The sequence below is a fragment of the Hyperoodon ampullatus genome (assembly GCF_949752795.1).
Source record: "Hyperoodon ampullatus genome assembly, chromosome: 10".
Taxonomy (NCBI): Eukaryota; Metazoa; Chordata; class Mammalia; order Artiodactyla; family Ziphiidae; genus Hyperoodon; species Hyperoodon ampullatus.
In genome coordinates, this window is record NC_136923.1 from 73390690 (window position 1) to 73416680 (window position 25991).

The following is a 25991-nucleotide window of genomic DNA, read 5'->3' on the forward strand; positions in this document are numbered from 1 at the left end:
GGGAATGGTCAGGACAGAGCGAGTGCTGGCTCTGAGCTTTCCCAGTAGCACCCAGCTTAAGTGCACTTCAATGTTGGCTCCAGAAAAGAACAAGTTTTAAATTCTATGGCCGGAGAGCATCCCACTAGGGGTCAGAGAAAGATATTGCTGCATAGATGGGCCCCTAGGCTTGGCCTGGGAGCTTTCTAGGACCAGCAGGTAGGAGCACACTCATGCAACCGTGTGCCTGCCCTCATACACACACATACACACACACACACAGGCCATTAGGCACACACTCAATGTCCCCTATCCCCATGCCCCTGGGTGGTGATGGTATCAGGTTTAGGGTCAGATGGAGGGCTGAATTCAAGTGTCCCAGGATGGGAAAGATGCAACCTCCAGGAATACGAGAGTGTGGTCAGAATAGGATCTGTGTGTGTGTGTGTGTGTGTGTGTGTGTGTGTGTGTGTGTGTGGCTATGGATATTTGTGCAGTTTTACGTAGGAGGGGGTTCCCTTTGGCTGCTTAGGACTCATCTTGGAAGCCCACAAACTCTGCATCACCCAGACACTCTCATATGTTTGCCATCCGTGGTGTGATTTGAACCCCTTGGTTGTGACAGCCAAGTGCAGTGCACAGCCTGGATAACTACACACAGCAGCCCTATCAAGGGCCCAAAGTTGGCCCAGCTCTGGAAGAAAAACCAGCTCTTTCTCACAGGTACCTCAATGCCATGTCGGAGGGCAGGAACCAGAAACATTGAGAACCCATCAAAACAGGAGGAGAAGGCAGAGGAAGTGACAGGATCAGAACAGCTGCTGGCTGGCCACCCACTCTGTCCTGGTAAGAAGGGATAAGGAGGTTGCATACTGGGTAAGAAAATCCTCTCACCTCCAGCTCAGGGCTGTAATCCTGGGCCTCTGTTCCTCTAAGCTTTGTTCTATTTTCACTCCTCTTCCCAGGGAGTAGGTCTCCATTGGCTGCCAGGATTTAGTGGGGACTTTTCACGCGAGTTCTCCGGCAGCCCCTGGATTTGGGTGTAGGCTGGCACAGCCCCCATTACCTTCTTCCTTCTGCTCATTTCCTCCTATCATTTCCCTGCACTTTTTGATTCACCAGGCCCTCCCTCGCTCAGATCTGCAGGACTCAGGCCTGTGGGAGAGGAGGGCCCAGTGTTAGGAAGCCCGGCGGCCCAGGTGCGAGGAGCAGCAGAGAAAAGAACCAGTCCGTCTGGGGCATCAGCCTCCCGTGGGCCTGAGCGATGGGGAACATCATAGACGGGAAGTCGGTGGAGGAGCTGAGCAGCACCGAGTGCCACCAGTGGTACAAGAAGTTCATGACCGAGTGCCCCTCCGGCCAGCTCACCCTCTACGAGTTCCGCCAGTTCTTCGGCCTCAAGAACCTGAGCCCGTGGGCCAGCCAGTACGTGGAGCAGATGTTTGAGACCTTTGACTTCAACAAAGTGAGCAGGGGTCTGGGTGGGCAGTGCTGGAGGGACGCCCCGCCTCGGCCAGCATGGGGGTGGGGAGAAGAAGGTGTGAGAATGGCTGGAGGAGTGACTTCATTTATCTGGGAGGTCGAGTGTCGACATCAGGGATTCCAGTTTTCTAACGTTCATTGAGCACCTACTGTGCACCAGGCACTGGGGGTTCAGAAAGGAATCAGCCATTGTCCCTGCCCTCACTCTCCAGGGGAAGACAGAGGCCCCCGATCAGTGCGCCCAGAGGCCAAACCTATTGGCTTCCTCTGCCTCTTCCACATGCACAGTTTATTCCAGAACAAATATGAACACTTACAAGACAGTCGTTGAGCACCTACTAAGTGCTTGGCACTGTACGTGGTGCTTCTGCACAGGCCATTAGATGCTCACGGGATGCAGGAGGAGGAGGGTGGAGAGCAGAGAGCAGGGTGATGAGCTTCAGCCCGGCTGGTCTGGGATGGGCAGGCCCATGTTACTTGGGTCACCCATCCCATGATGGCCTGTGGACACTAGAACTGGGGACAGTCAGGGTTGCCGGGTCACTGGGGAACCCAGGCTACTCCAACTCCCAAACACCTGGTGACCTCAGTTCATCCTAAGAGGGATTAAAGGTCTGCGCAGCGGTCAAATTATATGTCTTCCCAAGGAATCACCTGGGTGCATTGGGTAAGGACTTCCTGATAAGATAGAGGGGACACTGTGAGTTTGGGCCCCTAGTTTTCATCAGCTGGGTGGCCTGGAGCCCATTTCCCCCGCTCTCTGCCTCAGCTTATTCACCTGGATCTGTCTTGGAGGTCGGGAGCATTACTTAAGGTGTTTCTTGGTGTTTCATAGCAAATCTTCCATTTATCTGGAGCAATTCAGTCAAGATGTACTGGTAGAAGAATGTAAATCTACACACCCATCTCCCCACCCCTGCTGGTCCCCACCCCGGCTGGTGTTCCCTTGAAGGTGAGGATGTGATGCTGCCCTATGTCCACTGCACACCAGGGAGAGGTCGCCCAGAGCTTTCCCGGCTCCACTCACTGCCCATAGGGTCCCAACATCATTGTAGGCAGGGCTCCTAGGGAAAGCTGGGGTTCAGAGGCTATTTAAAACTCACTAATGTTTAGGATCAAGGGGCCAAAGCAGATTATGGGCTTTGAGTCCCAGCCTCAAGGGCAGCATCATGGTGCCCAAGGGCTTTCCTGAAAGGGATGCAGGGTCAAAGTACTGGAGCTCAAGATATGGAGACCCAGAGGGATGGCATCATCAGGCTGGTCCCCCAAGATGCTCCAGAAGAAGGGATCTTTCCCAAAAAGGAGGGGGCAGAGTCCATGGTTGAGCCTCAACACCTTACACCCAAATGCACTGAACTAGCTCAGCTTCTTGCCTGTTAAGGAAACCTTCAGAAGGGCCCCCTAAGATTACATGTATGATACCAGGGAGGGGCAACCCATCAACCCTGTATTTGCCTAACCTGAGTCATTCATATGTCATCTCTTGTCACATGTAAGCACCACCCATACTGTCCCAAACCTGACTTCCTCAATTCCACACACATCCCCACCTTCAGGCCTGGGTGCTGCCTGGGACTCTCTTCCTCCAGAATTCTGCTTGGCTCACACCTTCCCCTGCTGCAAGACTCTGTTCAAATGTCTCCTTCCCACTGACACCTGCCCTGATCTCCTGGTTTCAACCCCATTTAACTAGGACTAGCCCCCACCGTAGCATTTCCTACTCCTCCCCTTTTCCCCCAGAGCATGTCTCATCTTCTAATACATGATACTGAATAACATTTAGTTGCTATGTTTATTGTCAATTTCTCCTGCTGGAATGTGAGCTCCATGAAGGCAGGGATTTCTGTGTTTCTTGTTCATTGCTGTAGCCTTTGCACCTAGAACAGTGCCTGGAACACAGTAGGTGCTCAATCAATATTTTTATTTGAGTGAATGACTATATGAGAAATTATGAATTTTACGAAAGAGCTATATATTATATAATATACACTAATTTAAATACATACCTGCTAATTGTTAAACTGAAGAGCATCTTTGTAACATCTAAAGTGCCTTGTACACACCAATGGGATAAATCACACTTCAGGCAACATTGCTTCCAACCATTATCGCCAGCATAAAGCAGTAGGGCAGGTTAGTTACGAGACAGGACACAGGACTGGGAAGTTTTGATACAGAGAGAAGTTAAACAGGGCAATGCAAACAACAGCCCATGGGTCTTTTTTTTTTTTTTTTTTTTTGCGGTACACGGGCCTCTCACTGTTGTGGCCTCTCCCGTTGCGGAGCGCAGGCTCAGTGGCCATGGCTCACATGCCCAGTTGCTCCGCGGCATGTGGGATCTTCCCGGACCGGGGCACGAACCCGTGTCCCCTGCATCAGCAGGCGGACTCTCAACCACTGCGCCACCAGCAAAGCCCCAACCCATGGGTCTATTTTTGTAAATGAATTTTTATTATAACACACCACACCCATTATTTTACTGATTGTCAAAACTGAAATATGTGCTATTTGGCCCTTTATAGAAAAAGTTTGCCAGCCCTTGAATTAGAAGAGAGCTGTATCCTAGGGTACTGCACTGGGTGCGCAGGGTTTGGGGGTATAGCTGTGAGTGGGGAGTGTGACCTGGGTAAACTCCACATGCTTTGTTTACTTCAAAGTTTTGCCTGGGCTTGGCTGTACCCAGCAATCACACAGGTGCACACAAATCAATGTAAATCTTCCATACCTGCATCTGAGCGCTGGGTGGCATTTAGGAGACTTCAGTTTCTAGGAAAGGCTTTGTCATTCACTAGTGTGTGGCCTAACCTCTTTCAACTTTAGCTTTTCATCTGAAAATGTGGACAAAAATACCCAGGGATGGTTGCGAGATTAAATGAGTTAAGTGAGTAGAACATCATATGAAGCATGAAAAAAAGTATCACTGTAGTCTTATTACTGAATCTAACCCAGATCACAATCTTGAAAAGCGCATACTGTCATTCCCATCTCAGAGCTGAGGAAATGAGACTTGCAGAGGCTACAGGACTTTTCCAAGGTCACACCTCTCCTAAGACATGGTTTAGGTCTTTCTGGCACCAGTACACATACCTTTCCATTGCCCCCCTTTTTTTTTTTTTTTGCAGTACGCGGGTCTCTCACTGTTGTGGCCTCTCCTGTTGCGGAGCACAGGCTCCGGACACGCAGGCTCAGCAGCCATGGCTCATGGGCCTAGCCACTCTGCGGCATGTGGGATCTTCCCGGACCAGGGCATGAACCCGTGTCCCCTGCATTGGCAGGCGGACTCTCAACCACTGCGCCACCACGGAAGCCCTAGCCATTTTTTTTTAATTACAAAAAATTACAAAATTAAAAACTATTTTAATTACCAAAAAATTACAGCTCATTGTAAAAGTTTCCAACAATATAGAAAGATAAAAAATGAAAAGCAAAAGTACCCTCACCCTGTGTCCCCTTGCCCAGAGGAAACTTCGATAGCGGTCTTCTTGCTTCTCTGAGCGTCGCTGCAGGGGCGCCTGACTCCATCCTGACAACGATCCTGAAAGGAGGGTCGGGCAAGGACTGACTGAGCTAAGGCATATGGGAAAGCCCTTAAACACGGGGAAGCACTCAGCAAATGTTCACTAAGAGTGTGATGCCTGGGCTTCCCTGGTGGCGCAGTGGCTGAGAGTCCGCCTGCCGATGCGGGGGACACGGGTTCGTGCCCCGGTCTGGGAGGATCTCACATGCCGCGGAGCGGCTGGGCCCGTGAGCCATGGCCGTTGAGCCTGCGCGTCCGGAGCCTGTGCTCCGCAACGGGGAGAGGCCACAACAGTGAGAGGCCCGCGTACCGCAAAAAAAAAAAAAAAAAAAAAAAAAAAAGAGTGTGATGCCTACCACGGGGCTCAGGTGGTTAAGGTCTCACCTAAGGCCAAAGGCCAGCACACAATCGGGAGATCTCAGAGGCCTTCATACCCAACCTCTGCCACATCCCTAATAACGCTACCCCAGCCTCTGCTTGCACACTTTCCGTGACAGGGAGGTCATTACTGCACGAGGCTCATTCCACCACGGGCAACCCTGCCTGTTAAAGAGTTCTTGATACTGACCCCAAATCTGCCTCTCAGTAACTTCCTGGTTCCAGAGTCATGGTTGTGAGTAAGTGGAGGAACAGGGACTGGACTCCAAGTCATGTGCTCTGAGTCCAGTGCTCCTTTCCTTACAGTACTCAGCCCCTCTGCATGACAAGGCTTCCCTCTCCCAGCTTCACTTGGCTTGGCGGAGGTGGGCAGAAGCAGGCCTGTGCTCCCTGCTTCTCTGGCCCTATTGGTAGGGCTGGCAAGGCCAGGCAGAGGCTCAGCTGCTGAACATTTGGAGGGTCCTGGGGAAATATCCCGCAGGAATGCCTTGCACCACCTTCCCCCTTGGCCAATCCCTCCAAGACTCAATGAGGGCAGCGCCTCCCCCAGGAAGCCTCCCTGCTGCCCTTGCCTGGGTGCTCCCCTATTCTGTGAGTCCATAATGTCCTGTCCAGATGTGCTGTCACTGAATATACATCATGATGGCACAATGATCTCTTGATAATAATAATAATAGTAATAATAATACTAGTAATAGTATAGTGGTAATAACAACAGCTAACATTTACTGAGTGATTACTATGTGCCAGGCAGTGTTGACTGCCTTACACACACGCACTCATTTAAGCCCACAACAATCCCATGGAGGTGGCAGCTGTTATAACTATTACAGACGAGGAAATCGACGGCCAGAGACATATTGAATCCTTTGTCCCAGATCCCACATATTTGAGAGGGTGAGGCCAGGATTCAAACCTGCGTCCTCAACATTGTGCTCCCATCAGGACAGGGTTCTATCTTACGGAGTTCTGAATCCTCAGCCTATCACAGCACGGAGTAGGTGCTCGGTAAGTTTCAAAGAATAAAGGGAAGAATGAGAAAGGCGCTCGGTGCCTCCCCATCGACCTGTACCCCTTATCTCGGTTAGTTAGAGCTCATCCAAACCACGCCCCCATCCCTGGGGAGTCCTTGTCTCTCCTCCCACCTTCACACTCTTACACCCCACCCCGCAAACTGGAAGGCTGAAGTTTGAGGATCACAGGGAAGCAGCCAGTGACGGCTGGAACCAAAATACCTGTGAAGGGATAGCATAAGCCATTCATACTCTAGGGGGGACTGGTTTATCAAATTTGATAAACCATCCTGCGGCAGGTAGGGTGAGCTATAACGGGCGTCCAGGAGGGCGTAAGCAGATGGGCGCCAAGGGGGCGGGGCGCGGGTCCGGGCCTGGGCTCAGCGTATCCTGGGGCCCCGGGGGCTCTGAGGGCGGGGTCGGGGCGGGGCCCAGGCAGAGGGTGCTCAGGCGGCCGTGCCCTTCACCCAGGACGGCTACATCGACTTCATGGAGTACGTGGCGGCGCTGAGTCTTGTCCTCAAGGGGAAGGTGGAACAGAAGCTGCGCTGGTACTTCAAGCTCTACGACGTGGACGGCAACGGATGCATCGACCGCGACGAGCTGCTCACCATCATCCGGGTAACTCCAGGTGCAGAGGGCCGGGCAGGGGCGGAGCCAGAGCTGAGAGCCTGGGGCTGGGTCTTGAGGTGGCGGAACAGCGTGCTAGGAAGGGGACAGGATTGGGACTGACTTCCCCTGGGTGGCTCGGCCCTCACCAGCTGCGTGACCCGGGCCAGGTTTCCTCTGCTCTCTGGGCTTCAGTTTCCTCATCTGTACCAAGATCTGTCGAAGCACAGTCCCAGCTCTGCCTGCGGCCTCAGGCACCTTGATCTGTACTCACCTTACACACACACGCTGTTGCTGTTCGGAGCCTAATGTGCTCGCTCTGCCCCCGCTCCTACCGCTGAGACTAATTAGGACGGGTCGTCTCACTCTTCTTCCCTCCCAGGCCATCCGAACCATTAACCCCTGCAGCGACTCGACCATGACCGCAGAGGAGTTCACCGATACAGTGTTCTCCAAGATTGACGTCAATGGGGATGGTGAGGCTGAGCTGGGGGTCCCCAGGGGAGGGGTCACTGGGGTTGTCACCAGGGTCCCCAGGGGAGAGGGCAGAAGGGGAGAGGGAGGCACAGAAGGGCCGCTGCTGGCCACCTCCTCTGCCTGCCTCCGCCCCGGCCACAGAGCTGGCTTTTGGGGATGCCTGCACCAGACTTTGGTCTCTGGCTCCTTGGCCAGCCTCATTCACAGCCACTTCCTCCAGCCTTGGTTCTGTCCCCCTTATAAGACTGCAGCTCTGGGCCTCGGACAGCAGGTGTGAACACCTCCTGCCCATGATGCCCTTTCTCTCTACCCCAGGGGAACTCTCCCTGGAGGAGTTCATGGAGGGCGTCCAGAAGGACCAGATGCTCTTGGACACGCTAACCCGAAGCCTGGACCTTACCCGCATTGTGCGCAGGCTCCAGAATGGAGAGCAGGATGAGGAGGGAGCTGGTGGCAGGGAAAGTGAGGCAGCGGAAGCAGCCGGCTGAGCCCACCGCCCTGCAGTTTCTGTATTGGGGAGGGGTGTGTGGTGGTGCCTGGTGTCTCGTTGTTATACTACTAGATGGAGTCTTCTGAACTCAAAGGCTCAGCTCACCTGCTCGGGGCACATGGTGGCAGCAGAGGGGCAGGGGTGGGAATTCAGAGCAGGGGACAGGGAAGGACGGTTCCTGAACCCTCTGTGCGACTCAGCTGGTGGTGACCGCTCCCTGCTGGGGGAAGCCTTCAACGTCCCTCAGGCTCCTCCCCGGCCCCTTCTGGCCCCTCCCCCAGCTTTTACCAGCTCTTCCACTGAGCTTCTCCAGTTCCACGCTCTTCTGGACAGAGAAGCTCTGACGCAGAGGTGGGCTTTCCCGGGACTCTAATGGGATCACACAGATCTGGTGGCTGCGGCCTCCATCTGGGTGCTGTATCACACACCCATCCTGCTCCCAGCATCCCAGAGTGTACTTATGTGGTCTGTGTTGATTCGTTCCTCCCTTCAACAAGCATTTATCGAACACCTACTTTGTATTAATGCTAGATGTTATACGTGCAAAGAAGACGACAGTTCTCATCCTCAAAGAACTCACAGGCCAAGCATCACTATAATAAAATATGATACTATAGACAGTGCTCCTTTATCCAGAGGAAATCCATATTTATTCAGAAGTGACTGCACAACACCCTCGTTCTTCCCCTGCTGGCCCCTCGGTGGCACATGGTGCCACACGGTTCCCCACAGGATTGTGACTCATTGTTTATGGCAAGTGTCCTGACCATCCCTGATCTAGCCTAAATCCCTCTTGCTGCAGTGACACCTGACAGCCAGTTGGGAAGTGGAACAGTCTGTTATAGGTGGGCTCTATCCCCATTCTTTGCACACCTCAACTTTAGGAACACCTGTCCAAGAACCTGGGGAGAGACAGGCTGGAGCAGTTATGACCATTTTTTCAAAGGTGCTCTTTCCTTCTGAACTTTGAGTCTTCGCTTCAGTGGGGTGTGGGGGAAGTTCAGGGAGTAAAAAAAAAATCCAGGGGTGGGAGGGAGCAAACAAGCGGAAAGGGGGGTAAATCCTCAGCTTGCAGAGAGCCCCCTGGGCGGGGAGGAGAGGATGTGTTTCACTCAAACCGTCCGCCAGCTGGAGCACAGACATGGAGGGAAGGTGGAGCTCAATGCCTGGGGCAACCTGGAAAAAAAGGGAGTTGACATTTCTGCTTCTTCTCTTGGTGGCTGCCTCTTGGAAAATCCTGGAGGTCAAAGCTGGGAGGGTATTTGGATAGAACTGGGACATTTCCCCAACCTCATTCACATACCATCTTCATGATTTGGGGCATATCTGTGTCCCAGCTGGATTACTATTATTTTTTAATCAACTATTTTTTTACCTTACATTTGTTTCTAAAGGAAACTTTATATGAATATAATGCCCATGAAATCACAGGCTCTACAAATTAGTTTTATTCTTCATACAACACAGAAACATATCTAGTCACATGAGTTCCTTTTCTGAGTTCCTCGGCACCCCATGCAACCAGAGTGACTGCCTTTTATTTATTTATTTTTGGCTGCATTGGGTCTTCGTTGCTGCGTGCGGGCTTTCTCTAGTTGCAGCAAGAGGAGGCTACTCTTCGCTGCTCAGTAGCTGTCGTGCACGGGCTTAGTTGCCCCCGCGGCATGTGGGATCTTCCCGGACCAAGGCTTGAACCCGTGTCCCCTGCATTGGCAGGCAGATTCTTTTAAAAATAAATTTATTTATTTATGGCTGCGTTGGATCTTCGTTGCTGCATGCAGGCTTTCTCTCGTTGCGGCACGCGGGGGCTACTCTTCGTTGCGGTGTGCTGGCTTCTCACTGCAGTGGCTTCTCTTGTTGTGGAGCACAGGCTCTAGGTGCGCGGCCTTCAGTAGTTGTGGTGTGTGGGCTCAGTAGTTGTAGCTCGCGGGCTCTAGAGAACAGGCTCAGTAGTTGTGCACGGGTTTAGTTGCTCCACGGCATGTGGGATCTTCCTGGACCAGGGCTTGGACCAGGGCTCGATCCCGTGTCCCCCGCATTGGCAGGCGGATTCTTAACCACTGCGCCACCAGGGAAGCCCCAGAGTGACTGCCTTTTAATCTAGTTTATGCACTGGGGTTACACATAGAGTTTGTATAACAAAAGTAATTCCACGTCTAGAGAATTCCCTCACGGTCCAGTCGTTAGGACTCCATGTTCTCAGTGCCGAGGGCCTGGGTTCAATCCCCGGTCGGGGAACTAAGGTCCTACAAGCTGTGCAGTGCGGCCAAAAAAAAAAAGAATTCCACATCTAAAAAAATAATAATCTGAAAACTGCTTGTCTAGCCCAGCCTGCTCACCGTGCAGATGAGACACCAAGGTTAGGGAAAAGAAATGGCCGTCTTGGGTCACACAGCAGTTGGAGGCAAAGCCTGGCCTAGAACCCAGGTTGGCAGGCCCCAGTTCTCCCCAGAGACAGAGTAAAGTTTTTTTCCATCCTTTAAGGAGACACATTTGGCTTGTGGGCCTGTGACGGGGAACTGTGGAGGGTGCATTCTGGGGGCAGGGGTTGGAGAGGTGAGTGTGAGGGATGAGGGGTAGGGAGGGGGAGAGGAGGGTGGGGAGGGGTTGGCAGCAGGGGCTGGGGAGCAGCACCAGGGCAGAGCTGAAACAGCCCCTTTAAGCACAGCTGACCCCCTCCAAGGGCAGGAAGACCACGGCCTTACTTGTTGCAAGTTTCCCTCCTGACACCCTTGGCAAGGACAACTTGGAGAGGAAGAGGCAAGAGTCCTCCCCTGAACATTCCTCAGGATCCTGGAGGGATGTAGTTATTATCCATCCCTTCTCCCCAGTTCCTACCTTTTCTTCACAGAGTCAACACCACCTGCCAGCCCCACCCTTCTACTAGTCAGTTTCACATTGTGTGGGCATTCTTATTGCTAATTTCATCTATGGAACCCCTACCCCTCAGTTTTCCCTGCTTCCAGCTATGAACCATGTAGGAATTTGTGGAAACCCCACAACCACCTAGCCAAGGCCTAGCTTTCCCAGGAGCAGCTGAAGGGGGAGAGGAAGCCTGTTCCCTTCACCACCCTGTGAATCCTCCCAATGGACCGGGTCCTGTTGGCCACTTCAGACCAACGGCCCCTCCTCTCCCCACTCAGCCCCACCCCCTGCACAGGGGATGCCAGGAAGTCCAAGCCAGGATAAGAGTGGGCATAAGCAGGCTGAGCCAGGGACCCTCCCACTGCTCTGGAAACCTGGTGAGCCTGGAGTCTTGGAGGGCTCCCAGGACCCCGGAGCCCTCAGAACATGGCACTTTTCCGCCTTTGCTGAGAGATCCAGCTACCGGGATTCACATCCATCTGCAGCATCTTCATCACCCACTTGTCACGACGGGCACCTTCAGTGAACTCACTCAGGGACAGCTGGCCTGCACAAGGGGTAGGAGAGACGGTCACAGGGGGAATGGAAGAAATGGGGTGGGGTGAGAGGTGAGGCCTTCTCTCCTTGGGTGCGCCTACACCTTGTACACAGATGAGCCTGCGGCCTCAGGGCCTAAGCTTGGGCCTTGTGATTCCCTGATTCTCCAGGAGTCACCTGGAACCTTCAAGGGTTTCTTTAAGGGACTTTATTTGCAAGTGAGTTTAAATTTTACTTCTGCCCGCGGTACCCTCAGAATGCTCTTGAGGGCTCTTCTGGGTGTGTTCCCAGCCAGCTGCCTCCCTGTACAGCCTGGGGCTGGGGCTCTGAGCTACGGCGAGGAGAGCCCAAGTAGCTGGCTCTTAAGTACATGACCCCATTTTTTCCTTTCAACCGTTCTTAGCCCCATTTTCCAGGTGAGGAAACTGAGACCAGGCTGAGAGGGTAAATGTAGCACCCTGGTCTGCCCGACTCCAAAGCTTCTCTTCTTCCACTGCGCTTGCCTGGCCTCCATCAGCAACTCCCACAGGAGTTTTAATCACTCTTACAAACCTCACATGCTAGTGACACCCTTGTTATTTTATGTATTCCCCTCTACACCCATCTCACTGTCAGGAGGTGAAGGGCCTTGCCTAAGGTCACGTGGATAGAAAGTGGGGTGATCCAGGGTGGGTGCCGTGCCCCCAACCCGCCCCACCATCCTCTCTGCCCGTTACCATCTCCGTTCTCATCCACCAGAAGGAAGATCCTGTCCACGACCTCCTCAGGTGTGAGCATCTCACCATCTTGCTCAGCCTCCATCTCCACCCTGCAGGCTTTCTTCAGCCTGTAGATGGACTGTGGGAGAGAACCCGGTGGTATCCACAAGACCCTGCACGCCCTGCCCTCTCCCCAGGACCCACATCCCTTGGCAGCTCGTCCCCAGCACTGCCCCCCAGTCTGTGCATCTGAGGACCACAGGACCAAATTAAAAGTGACCCGTGGGTCCCATTGTTCCCTCAGGGTCCCATTGGCCTAATTCCAACCGAGGAGTTCCCGGCTTCACACACCGCCTCAGCCCCACGCCTTTGGCATTTCCACTGTGAGTGTCAGAGCTGACACCCAAAGCCTTTAAGGAGGGATGTGGACGGCACAGTGATGGTCTAAACTCTACACTACAGAGGAAGAAATGGAGATTCAGAGAGGAAAAGAGATTTTAGTGTATTTATAGATGTGTGTGTATGTGTGTGAAATAGGATGACGGGAGAGGGAAAAGCACAGGTGTCTCCCTTGTCCTGTTTCTGGCAATGAGGCAACGTTTGGAACTGAAACGGGGAAGAGACAGACAAATGTGAGGATTATCCTTAGTCCTTGGTTGGGGCTCTCTGAGGACAGAGGTGTGCCTTCGGGGTCCCCACAGCCCAGTGCAGCGCCTGGCACAAAGCAGCGCCTGGCACGCCACTAACGGTGCTGGGAGGCTCAGGTGTTACAGGCAGCCCAGCACCTCCTGGTGGATGAACTTGGGCAAACCACACAACCTCCACGGGCCGATTTCCTCATCTGTAAAATGGACCAACAATCCCCTCCTTGGAGTGCAGTTCTGGGGAGTAATAGGCTAATGCAGGTTTCGTGCAGAGTCTGAGCTGTAGTACTTTTTTTTTACCCCTTGCTTGTTCTTGCTAGTAGTCAATCAGCTTTGTTAATCTTTTCAAAGAACCAACTTTTGCTTTTGTTGACTTTCCTTATGTATTTGTGTTCTGTTTCATTAATTTCTGCTCTTTATTGGTTCTTTTCTTCTGCTTTCTTTGGCCTTAATTTACTCTTTTTTCTAATTTCTTGAGATGACTTCTTGGGTCATTGAATTTTCAGCCTCTCTTATTTTCTAGTATATACTTTTTAAGGCTACCAATGTTTCTGCAAGTCCAGCTTTAGCTGCATTCCACAAGTTTTGTTATGTTTGCATTATTATTCAGTTCACAATACTTTGTGTGTATGTGTGATATTATTGTTTTGATTCATGGAGTATTAGGAAGTGGATTGCCTAATTTCCAAACAGATGGGGATTTTCTCATTCTTTTTGTAATTGATTTCTAGCTTAATTTCACTGTGGTCGGAAAGCACACTCTGAAGGGTTCCAATGCCCCTTCCCACCCCCAGCCCCAGGGGCCCCCACTTCAGCAGCCAGCACTCACAGCCCAGCAGGGCCACATGCCCAGGTGCCTGCCCTGCGCCCCCGCCCTGAGCAGACACTGACCTCCACGATGTCCAGCAGCTCCAGGCGGTCAATGAAGCCATTGCGGTCCTTGTCATAGATCTTGAAGGTCCACTTCAGCTTGTGCTCCAGGGTGCCCCTCAGTACAAGGTTCAGGGCTGCCACATACTCCAGGAAGTCGATGGTGTCATCCTGCATTGGGAGTGGGAGCTGTGAGGCTCCCTCCCGCCCGCCGCCGGATCTCCCTGGAGCGCAGGTGTGAGCCCTAATCTAGGCCACCATCCCTGTAAACTCAGGGCTTTGCATCCTCCTTGCATTCCGTGTGCCTCTGCATCTGTGCTTGTGCTATTCTCTGCCCTGGGATCTATTCCCAGTCTCCATGCTCACCCACTCCTACCTGTCCTTCAAGGCTCAACTCAAGGGTCCCCTCCTCCAGGAAGCCTTCCTTCTCACACCACTTCAGCCACAATGATCTCCCTCTCCCTCTTCCGACACTCCCAGCACCTATCTTCTATTCTACCCTTAAGTGTTTCGTGTGTCTCATTCTCTAGCTACAGTCTATGCTCCGGGAGAAAGGAGAGGGGTTTACATTGCTTTTATCCCTCCTCCATGCCTAGCACAAGGCCACTTCCACCCAGAGTCTCATAAATATTTATGAATCAATGAAGAAATGATTAAGTCTGAATTTGAGACTAACATAGTTTTGACAGGAAATTAGAAAGCAGGACCTCACGTATTTCAGGGTCAGGATCTCAGCCCTCCAAATCAAAAATTGGAATTGTCATCTCTCCCAGGAGTGTCTGTCATTCCCATGACTTTGTTTTTTTTCAATATAAATTTTTTTTTAAATTTATTTTATTTATTTATTTTTGGCTGTGTTGGGTCTTCATTGCTCCTCGCGGGCTTTCTCTCGTTGCGACAATCAGGGGCTGCTCTTCATTGAGGTGCGCAGGCTTCTCATTGTGGTGGCTTCTCTTGTTGTGGAGCATGGGCTTTAGGCATGCGGGCTTCAGTAGTTGTGACACGTGAGTTCAGTAGTTGTGGCTTGCAGGCTCTAGAGCACAGGGTCAGTAGTTGCGGTGCACAGGCTTAGTTGCTCCGTGGCATGTGGGATCTTCCTGCACCAGGGCTCGAACCTGTGTCCCCTGCACTGGCAGGTGGATTCTGTTTTTTTGTTTTTTTTTTTTTTTGCGGTACGCGGGCCTCTCACTGTTGTGGCCTCTCCCGTTGTGGAGCACAGGCTCCGGACGCGCAGGCTCAGCGGTCATGGCTCACAGGCCCAGCCGCTCCGCAGCATGTGGGATCTTCCCGAACCGGGGCACGAACCCGTGTCCCCTGCATCGGCAGGCGGACTCTCAACCACTGCGCCACCAGAGAAGCCCGGCAGGTGGATTCTTAACCACTGCGCCACCAGGGGAAGCCCATTCCCATGACTTTGTAATCAGAAATGGCATTGCTGGCCCAGAGCCCCACTGTCCCACTGGGTCAGGTCACTCAGCCCCGGTTCAAGGGGTGCCTGGGTGGGCAAGGTTTGAGCAACAGAAGAACAGGGCCCCAAATGAGGGAAACAGCAAAAGCCTAATGAAAAGCCAAGAAAATAAGATGAGCCTACCTGAAGAGTTTTATTCAACATCCTTTATATAATTCCTTCTGGTCCTCCACACTCCTCACAATGTATTTACCTAATTGAGGTTAGACTGTAGCTATAATTTTAGTTCCTGGATTTTTATTTTAAAATTTCCCATGCCTTCAAATTTATTTAAAATCATATCTTTTCTTCTTCTTTTTCAGAGGAATACTGGGAAGTCCCTCTTGCTGAACATGGTTTTGATATTTTATGTGACACAATGAACATCTTTGTGCATATGTATTTTTTCTTATGTCTCTGGTAATTTCTGTAGGGTAGATTCTTAGCAGTTGCTGGTTGTTCCTCACCCCCCACCAGTAGTCTTTTTTTTTTTGGCTGCGTTGGGTCTTCGTTGCTGCGCGTGGGCTTTCTCTAGTTGTGGTGAGCAGGGGCTACTGCGGTGGCTTCTCTTGTTGCAGAGCACGGGCTACAGGCACGCGGCTTCAATAGTCGCAGCATGCAGGCTCAGTAGTTGTGGCACACAGGCTTTGTTGCTCCACGGCATGTGGGATCTTCCCGGACCAGGGCTCGAACCCGTGTCCCCTGCATTGGCAGGCGAATTCTTAACCACTGCACCACCAGGGAAGCCCCTCTATGAACTTTTTAATTGAAATATAGTTGATGTACAATATTATATAAATTCCAGGTGTACAATACAGTGATTCATAATTTTTAAAGATTATGCTCCATTTATTGGAGCATACAATATTGGCTATATTCCCTGTGTTGTACAGTATATCCTTGTAGCTTATTTCATAGGTAATAGTTTGTTCCGCTTAATCCCCTACCCCTGAATTGCCCCTCCCCACTTGTTCTACAAAATTTTATCACGTGTAGATATGAATAACTCTCAACACAAAGAAACTCTCTTGTGTTACCTCTTAAGGGTCACATCTTTCCCCCAACCGTAACACTTGACAACCACTGATCTGTTCTCCATCACAATAATATTTTCACTTTGAGAACGGTATATAAATAGAATCATATAATGTGTAACTCTTTTTTTCACTCAGCACAATGCCCTACAGATTCATCTCAGTCACTGCATGCATCAACAGTTCCTTCCTTTTTATTACTGTATGGTGCACCATTGTATGAATGGTCCCTAGTTTGCTTTCTGTTTGCTCATTGAAGGTTATTTGGCTTGTGTCCAGTTTTTCTTCCCCAGCTCTACTGAGGTAATAATTGCAAAATAGCCTTTTAAAGAACTCTGTGTAAGATTAAGGTGTACAATGTGATAATTGGTTGTTCTTTAAAAGGCTATTTTCATTAGTAATTATTATTTATTAAGCTTACTAAAAATAGATGTTAGGTTTCTTTTAAAATAATAATTGGGTAGGAAAATGTGTGCAAAATGGCTGGTAGGGGGCTTCCCTGGTGGCGCAGTGGTTGAGAGTCCGCCTGCCAATGCAGGGGACGCGGGTTCGTGCCCCGGTCCGGGAAGATCCCACATGCTGCGGAGTGGCTGGGCCCATAAGCCATGGCTGCTGAGCCTGCGCGTCCGGAGCCTGTGCTCCGCAACGGGAGAGGACACAACAGTGAGAGGCCCGCGTACTGCAAAAAAAAAAAAAAAAAAGGCTGGTATGGATCATCTGTTTTACATACATCATCTCCCTCAGGTCTGTCATCCCCATGTTATGGATGAGGAAACAGAGACTCAGAGGTTGAATAAGTTGCCCAAGAAATTCCCACCCAGCAAGTGGCAGAGCCTTTCAAGCTACATGCCTTCTCCAGTTCATCAGGTTGGGAGAAATGTCTTATTCCATGCAAGGTCTATTACTGTCTAAAAAATGAACCTGGTGTCTAGCACCAAGGGGAGAACAACAAACAAAAAACCACAGACAAATCCCTACTCTCCAGATCTCTAGATTCCCCCACATTCTTTGTCTAGAACCTCTGTTCTTGTAACATCCTGTCTCACCATGATACGGTTTCCACAAAGACCCCTCGCCTTACCTGAGGCCCACTGTAGAGCAGCCCCTTCCTGACAAGTGATCTCCCCTGCGAGTTTACTTCAAACCCCCCCCAACTCTAGGGACTTCCCTGGTGGCACAGTGGTTTAGAATCCACCTGCCAAGACAAGGGGCACGGGTTCGAGCCCTGGTCAGGGAAGATCCCACATGCCACAGAGCAACCAAGCCCATGCGCCAAACTACTGAGCCTGTGCTCTAGAGTCCACGAGCCACAACTACTGAGCCCACGTGCCACAACTACTGAAGCCCACGCGCCTAGAGCCTGTGCTCTGCAACGAGAAGCCGCCGCAATGAGAAGACTGCACACCTCAACAAAGAGTAGGCCCTGCTCGCCGCAACTAGAGAAAGCCCGCACACAGCAATTAAGATGCAGCCAAAAATAAATAAATAAAATAAAAATTAAAAATTTTTAAAAAAAAGAAATAGAAAAAAAAAACCACCCATCCCCCGGACCAGCTCTGGAAAGCTTCCAGCTGGGGCTAATCTCATCCACTGCACACCAGCTCTCTTCAGCTTCAATTACCCACAGGGGCCCAAGATCATGGAAATGCCTGTCTACTCAAGAGCTGGAGCAGAAGTGACAGGAACGTGATCTGCTCTATGGGATTACCTGCCTTGTTTCTCCCTGAATGGGCTGCACTGGTGAACTAACCCTGACCCCCAACACTCCTTACATAAGGATCCCGAAGGACATTTGAGCTTCATCCTTCCTTTTCTTCCATCCAGTGCATCACAGGCAAGCACCAGAGACGAGTGTTACTACCACCACCAGGAGGGGGCGCAGCAGCAGCAGAGACCAGGTACTCCTACCTCCTTGCCTCCACCAAAACCCTGTTTCCACGAGCTCAGATTTTGACGTGTGAGCAAGATCTATGAGCTCTTCTGATTTTATTTGCCCCAGAAATCTCAGACCAACTGCCTAGAAACAAGACTTGCTGATACAAAGATTGTGCCAAGGTGGAAAGTGGAGTTGGGTGGAGGTTTGGAGACACAAAGTGGGAAAAGAAAAGAAAGAAGGCTCAGTCCCTGACAGAGGAGCTGAAAACACCTGCCTGGAATGCTCTTCTTTACGGCAGGAGGCCAAGTAATAAATAGAGATGGGACGGTGGAGTTACAAAATTATCAGCTGAGGCCAAACCCAGAGGATGAGCACTTGATGAGCAACAGGAAATTTACTTAGTCTCAAAGTATCTCCCTATAAGATGCTTATAAATTACAAAGGAAAAATAGTCACTTTACAGTGGTGGAACCTGGCAGAACACCATGTATCCAAGTGATCGAAGTGAACCACTCCACTAATGGGACAAACCAACATCACGTGCCCCCTGACATGATGCACTCAGGAGGACACAGCATCTCTTCTGGGGCATTTCTGCCAGAAGTGTAACCTGAATCTCATCACGAGGCAACATGGGACAAACCCAAATCACTGGTCTGCAGTCTTCGAAAATGTCAGAGTCAAATAAGATAAAGAAAGCCTGAGATTAAAGTTTCCAAATTAAAGGCTAAGAAAGAGACAGGACAAGTAAATGCAATGTGTGATCAAACGAAAAAAAAAAAAAAGGTTATAATGGATGTCACCAGGACAACTGACCAAACTTGAATATGGATTGTCGATTAGATAACAGAATTTATTACTGTTGAATTTCCTGGTTTGATCACTTATTAGGTTAATAGAATGCCCTTGGTCTTAGAAAATACACACTAGAATACTTGGGTAAAAGGTTGTGGTGTCTATAATTTTCTCTCAAAAATATGTATGTATATTTATATGCACAATATACACATATATGTATATATTATGTGTATGTATATATACATAAATACATAATACATTACACGGAGAGAATGGTAAAGCAAATGAGGCAAAATGTAAACAGTTGGGGAATTTGGATAAATTGTATATGGGAATTAATTGCACTATTATAATTTTGCTGTAAATTTAAAATCATACCAAAATTAAAAGGTTGTTTTAAAAACAATTAATGAATATTATATGCTGATTTATAGGAGGAGATTAGGTATAAGAGGTCAGCCATATTATTCCCAGGGGCTTCATAATCCCTTTGAGATCTTGAATTGTTATTATACTGAATTTTAAATGAATTTGAGGAAGATTGATAAATCTATGATAGTGACTCTTGCTATATATGATCTATTTGTTTACTTTTCTTGTGACATTCAACACTTAGAAAAATCATTTTCTCTCTGAAAGAAACCCAACAAACTGCCTTCTGGGCAGGAGCACTTGCCTGGGACTCAGGACCCCTGAGTATATGATCTTGGTCAATCAATTCACTGAATTTGCAATAACAACCTCTGCCTGTTCCCTCCCAGGGCTGCTGCTGCCTCAGAGGTGCCTGTGGAGAGGAGCTTTGAGAAGGCTGAAGCTCACTCTGGGCCCCGAGATAGGGTTCATCTCCAAGGAGGTTTCTGTTGCAGGGAATGACGCTGACCCCGCCCTCCCGCCCCCTATAGGCGATGAGGAGATGTGCACTGACCGGTACCAGGGTCAGGTTGGGACCTGAAGAAGCCTTCCCAGTGACTCTCTCTAGAAAGTGAAGCTCTCCCCCTACAAAGAAGTGGGATACCCACCGCTCTCTCCAGATTAATTATCTAGGTCCAACCCACCTCCCCCTCAATTTGGGGGACTGAAATAGGTATTTGAGGCAAACTTAATGGTTTAGAGTACTGCGGAGGTGCTGGACTGGATGGCCTTAAATAATGAGGGGATTTCAATGTTTGAATTCAGTTTCCAGGTGCGCATTTACAAAATATATTATCTTCTTAGCTCCTGGTGCCATCCAAGGGCTGGAAGAAACCTTGTGGATGGATGATTTCATGGAATCTTTTATGGCTTGAAGAGTAGAAAGGGGATTTTGCAATAATCCGTCCAACCTCCAAGTCCAGGAAGGAGCCTCCTCCAGCTTTCTGGGTGGGAAGAGCTGACCGGTCTCAATTCGAAGGACCCCAACAAGGGGGCGCTCACGACCTGTTCCAAGATAGCTCCGCCCATTTAGGGCAGCTCTGGAGCCCCTTATCTTTACAGCGAGGGGTGCTCTGGTGGGTGCGAAAAACCAGGTCCTCTGGCTACGGAGCCCTGTCCATAAATACACGCAGAGAGGGCTGGATCGTGCGCCTTTCTGCAGAATCTCCCCTCAGCTCTCAGGAAGAAGGCCAGTCACGTGAGAGCGGAGAGGTGGAGGGGAGGAAGAGAAGACGGAAAGAAGAATGATGGGGAGAAGAGTTTGGGGGAACAGTGAGACAGAAAAGGCGAGAGGGGATGGAGAGAAACGAAGAGCAGAGGAAGAGCAGGAGGACTGGGGAACGGAGCTCCCACTGAGGATGCTCCTTTAGCACCGGGATGAGACCTGAGCCATCGGTCCTCCCCCTCAGGGCGCCTTACCCCGTTCTTGTCGAAAGCTCGGAACATGCCCTCTACATACTGGGTGGCCTCCTCGTTGCCCGCGACCCTGAAGAAGCGCTTAAACTCGTGCATGAAGAGCGTGCCGCTGGGGCACTCCTCCAGGAACTTCCTGTACCACTCCTGCAGCTCCGCCACATCCATCGCGCCGTTCTCCTCTGCCTCCTCCCAGCTGAACTGCTGCCCCATCCTGGCCCCTGGGGACGTCAGGGAGCAAGGGTCTGTGCTTCCTCCCGGGCTTCTGCCAATGGATTCCTTAGGCGAGGGCCCTCTTCCTCCCTTTCCTCCTCTTAGCCAGGCTCTTCATCATCTCCTAGCCAACAGAACAGGACGGGCAGTGCAGGGGGCTGGCAGCGAGGGGGCGGGACCAGGCCAGCTAAGCGCCCTAAGATCATTAGAAGATTCCCCTGGAAGGTCTGACCTCCAGTCAGCTAAGCTCCCCCAGCCTCACCCCTCCCTTTAGTCTCATCAACCACTCAACTAAGCTGCCGGGCAGATTCTGAAGAGGGAGAAGGGGAGGACACTGAGAGGTAGGCAGATGGAGGGGGAGTCGAGAAGACAGGCTGAGACCCTCCCATCTCACACGTGCTCCCTGTCCCTTTCCGTTGGGCACCAGGCTGCTCCAGGGAGGCCCATCTTGGAGATACAGGAGACTCTGAAGTCCAGAGAGGAAGCAAGGCCAACTCCTAGCCCATAAAACAGAACCACTGGTGAGCTGGGGCTTGCCCTTCACTTGGCCTAATGAGAAGCAGCAGGATCTATGATGTGAAGGGCTCTGGGTGAGCACTTCTGTCCCCAGGCTAGCTCAGTCCCCAGCACCGTATCTGAAGCTCCTTTACAGATCACACCCTTGGGTCTTGGAAGTTCTCCATCTCCCAGTTTAAAGTACAAATACGTCCCTCCTACACCCTTCATCCAAGACCTATCAGCAGGGCTCTTCCCACTTTTTCTCCAAAGTATAAACACATGAGAAGGATCTGGGAGCGTGGCTTAACTTATCTCTGAAGGCTCTTACTTTTATATTAAAGGTTCATGCGAATTTGGTGCGGAAATTATTTTTATTTATTTATTTTGGCCGCGCCGTTCGGCATGCAGGATCCTAGCTCCCCAACCACGGATCGAACATGCATCCCCTGCGTTAGAAGTGTGGAGTCTTAACCACTGGACCACCAGGAAAGTCCTGCGAATTTGTTTTTGAATCAGTTATATACTCATGCTTATGTTAATGGAATATAAAAATGACACCTCCAAGAAATCAGAAAACCTGGAGCGCTAATTTTTTTGAGATTTTAGGGGCAGTCCTTCCAGTGTGTCTCGTAATCTCAGGCGCAGCACTGCCTGCCTCCCACTGGATGTTCATTCCTGAATTGCTTTGTACATTCCAGTCTCTCTCTCTCTCTCTCTTGCTCGTTCTCGCTCTCGCTCTCAGCTCCCTGCCTCCAGATGTCCCTAATCTCTCAAAGTTCTTCTAATTTCCTTGCCATCCCTGAAGGTGGAACCCCGCTTCCTCTGTCATCCTTTCAAGTGCCGATGGGTTTTTCTCCCAAATTCCACTTGCCTCCGGGTCTGGAGGTTAAGGCTGGTCTCCTCCTTGTTCAGCTGTTGCCTCTACCTTTCCTCTTTCCTCCCTCAGAAATGCCAGTGCCTTCGAGGCCACCTCTGACCCTCCCACCTTGTACTTGTCCTTATTGTCATCATTCACTGGTGATGTCACCATTCGTCCCAAAGCATCAGGTGGACAGCTGGTCCCTCTCACTCTGGCCTCAAAGGTTCTTATCTCCCCAGTTCCCAAGAGCTTTTCTTCCACCCACCTTGGCCCCCATTCACTGTGGTCCCTGGGCCAGCAGCTGCAACATCTGGGAGTCTGTTAGAAATGCAGATTCTCAGGCCCCTCCTCCCCTAGTGAATCTGGAACTTGGGGTTGCGGGGCCACAGTCTGTGTTTTAAAAAGCTCTCCAGGTGCTTCCACGGCGTGTGAAGTCTGAGAATGTCTACCGGAGGCCTTGCTACCATGAATTTCTCTACTGATGGTCTGAAACGTTCAAACACCGTCATCGCCTCTCCTTCCACTCACTTACACTAACAGCTTCACTCCAGCAACTCACCAGCCCTGTTGAGACTTCCAACCCGTGTATCACTGCGCTTTTTAACATCTGTCACATTCTCACTTTCCTCCTTATCCTTACGCACAGGCCAGAACTCTTGTCATTTCCTTGCCGTGACCTTGACCTTTGTGCCCCTCTCTCCCTCTAACTACTCTCTTGGCAAAACCTGACCCTGGCTACAGCTATCCCCTTAACTAGGCACTAACACCTCATCTGCACCCGAGGCTGAACACAGCTGGAAAAAGTCAGAAAATCACACTGGCCGCACACCCTTCAAATAATGCTGGACAGTTGTACTGCACGCTCTCCTCTGCTGACTTGAGACCCCTCTCCCCGAGATGACTCTTCCACCACGCTTCCTGCCCTCAAAACGTCCCCTCGCTCCCACGTTCAACTGATGACCCTGTCACATCCTTCACTTCACAGAGAAGCAGATGCATCTGACAACCACCTCATCCTCCCATAGCAGACACACCTCTCTGCACCTGTGCTCACATACCCGGCCCCTCTTCCTGGTTCGATGGATGCAGCGTCCCTTTCCCACTTCTCCCCGTCAGCTCCTCCACTTGGTTTCTAGATGTCACCTCCCTTTGCCTACTCAAGCACTTCATGTCCACAGTAATCCCTTTCTCTTCTGCACCCTCCATTTATCCTTCTGTAATGGATCATTCCCGTTTGCAGATGTGCTTTATTATCACCTTTATGAAAACAAGATTAAACAAAACAAAAATTCTTCCTTGATCCCACATTCAGGATCCCACTGTGACTTTTTTGGGCCTACCCACATTTGCCTTCATGGGTCACAAGATTAATATTGATAATTAAATATTAAATAAGGAAATATTAAAAGTGCTATTTTATCTATCATTCATTGGTAAAAAGATGAATATAATCCAGTCCAGTCCAGGTTGCATTATATTAATTCTTTCTTCTGGTTTTGAAAATTAAAACATTTAAAAGAAATTAAAAATATTGTGGGCCCGGGGACTTCCCTGGTGGCGCAGTGGTTAAGAATCCACCGCCGATGAAGGGGACATGGGTTCAAGCCCTGGTCCGGGAAGATCCCACATGCCACGGAGCAACTAAGCCCATGCGCCACAACTACTGAGCCTGCACTCTAGAGCCTGCGAGCCACAACTACTGAGCCCACGTGCCACAACTATTGAAGCCCGCACACCTAGAGCCTGTGCTCCGCAACAAGAGAAGCCACTGCAATGAGAAGCCCACGCACCACCACGAAGAGTAGCCCCCACTCACTGCAACTAGATAAAGCCCGCGTGCAGCAACGAAGACCCAACGCAGCCAAAAAGAAAATAAAGAAAAATAAATATTGTGGGCCCTAGGTACTCTGCCTACTGGATCCACTGGCCCTGCCGACTCCTACTCCCCTCCAGCCACTGTCCTAACTTTGGCTCCCGTGACAACAAAACCCCTTGTGGAAGATGTTATCTTCCAAAACTGGCACAGCAGTAGGTCTGGTCTCCCATGTTCCTTCCATCAACGGGAAGAGTCTATTTCTCCCTCTCTTCAAGCTGGATGGGACTTTATGGTACTCAACGAAGAGAATGGGCAGAAGTGACACTATGTGACTTCCGAGACTAGGTCATCAAAGGCGACAGGGTTTGTGCCTGGCTCTCCCTCGGGACTTGCCTGGGGAACGCAGCCACCATACTGTGGGGAAGCCCAGAGCACACGCAGGGCTTCTAGCTGACAGTCAGCCTCAACCACCAGGCTGAGGGAGTCAGTGAACCTGTAGATGCCTCCAGGCCTGGCCTTCCAGCACCCCAGCTGATACCAAATGGAGCAGACAGTGTTCCCAAACTGCAGATTTGCATGCAAAGTAGATATTGTCATGAAGCCATGAAGTGTCGGGCATTTTTTATGGTAGCAGTAGATAACTGAACCTGTTTTGCATCCTCTGCATTTCTTATTCTCTCCTCAACTTACTCCAATTGGATTCTCATCCCCATCACTCCATGGAGAAGGCTTTACAGTGGTCACCAATGACCTACTTTTCTTACTCAACCTGCCAGCAGATTCAGCACAGCTCACCGAGTTCTTCCTTCAAACACCTTAGGTTTCAAGGACCCACACGTGTCTGATTTCACTCCAATCTCACTGACTGCACATCTCCTTTGCCAGCACCTCCTCCCTTTAAACAAATCTCTTCATGCTTGGGCTTCCCAGGCTTGTCCTCAGTACCATTCTCCCATCTACTCACATGCTCTCCACAGAGAGCTCATTCACCCTCAACATTACATACCATTTGTAGATTCCAGATTCATGAGCCCAGCTGTCTACTGGACAGCTCAACTCAGATCACAAACTTAGCAAGGCCAAAGCCAAAGTACTGATTTCCTTCCCAAATCCCTCCTCAACCCTTCTCAACCTCAGTCATGGCATCAACATTTATCTAGCTGCCTAGGCGAAAAATGAGGAGTCATCCCTGAGTCCTCTCTTTCTCTTAGATCTCATTTCAATCTATTAGTAGGTCATTCCATCAGCTCCACCTCCAAACTTATTCTGAATCCAACCACTTCCCATCCCCTCCATTTCTGCAGCTCTGGTCCAGGCCACATCCTCTCACTGGTCCACTGCATCAGTCCTAACTGGCCTTCCTGCCCCCACCTTCCCATCACCTCCCTCCTTCCAGTCCACACCCAGCAGCCAGAGGAGTGTGTTCTAAAGCATAAATCAGATCCTATCACTGTCCTGCTCCAAACCCTTCCGTGGCTTCCCGCTGAAACTCAGGATAAAATCCACACTCCTTCCCATGGCCGTGATGCACTCTAGGATCCTCCTATTTCATCTTCATGTTACTCTGCCCTATCCACAGACACACCACACTCACTGGGCCTTAGCACTGATGGGTCCTGCTGCTTGGAATGCTCTTCCCCAGACCCTCATATGGCTGCCTCCTTCCTGACATTCTCCCCTCCTCAGAGAGAACTTTCCCAACCTCACCTCAAATAGCTACTGAAGTAATTCTGACATTATCCTACTTTATTTGCTTCATAGTGCTTAACTGCTTATGAAATGATATTATTTTTCCCCCTAGCATGTCTTCCTCACTAGAATCTAAGATCCTTGAGGAGAGGGACTTCAACATACACACTGCAGAATTTCCAAAACCTAGAACAGTGCTTGGCACAAACAAGGAGTTCTTGGCAGAAACAAGACTTGTTGAGTAACTGAGCAAAGTGCTTGACACACGGTCACAGCTGAATTCACGTGTGCTACTCCTAATTTTACAAGACAACAGCTCTTGATTCCTTTGAGAATGCCTGGGTTAGCAGATTTTTTTTTTTCCTGTTTTTTTTTTTT

General features: G+C 50.4%; 2 protein-coding genes across 2 annotated transcripts; one reads left to right on the forward strand and one right to left on the reverse strand.

The window, feature by feature from the left end:
* Window positions 1–1243: 1243 nt before the first annotated feature.
* Window positions 1244–7943, forward strand: LOC307059152 (guanylyl cyclase-activating protein 1; the record flags this gene model as incomplete). The annotated part of the gene is made up of 4 exons (XM_079712894.1): window positions 1244–1444; window positions 6841–6990; window positions 7361–7454; window positions 7771–7943. The coding sequence occupies 4 exons, from the start codon at window positions 1244–1246 to the stop codon at window positions 7941–7943; spliced, it is 618 nt and encodes a 205-aa protein (XP_079569020.1).
* Window positions 7944–11229: 3286 nt separating this feature from the next.
* On the reverse strand, window positions 11230–20751 carry GUCA1B (guanylate cyclase activator 1B; the record flags this gene model as incomplete). Its single annotated transcript, XM_079713414.1, has 4 exons — window positions 11230–11357; window positions 12064–12184; window positions 13581–13730; window positions 20545–20751. The coding sequence occupies 4 exons, from the start codon at window positions 20749–20751 to the stop codon at window positions 11230–11232; spliced, it is 606 nt and encodes a 201-aa protein (XP_079569540.1).
* Between the last annotated feature and the right edge of the window lie 5240 nt (window positions 20752–25991).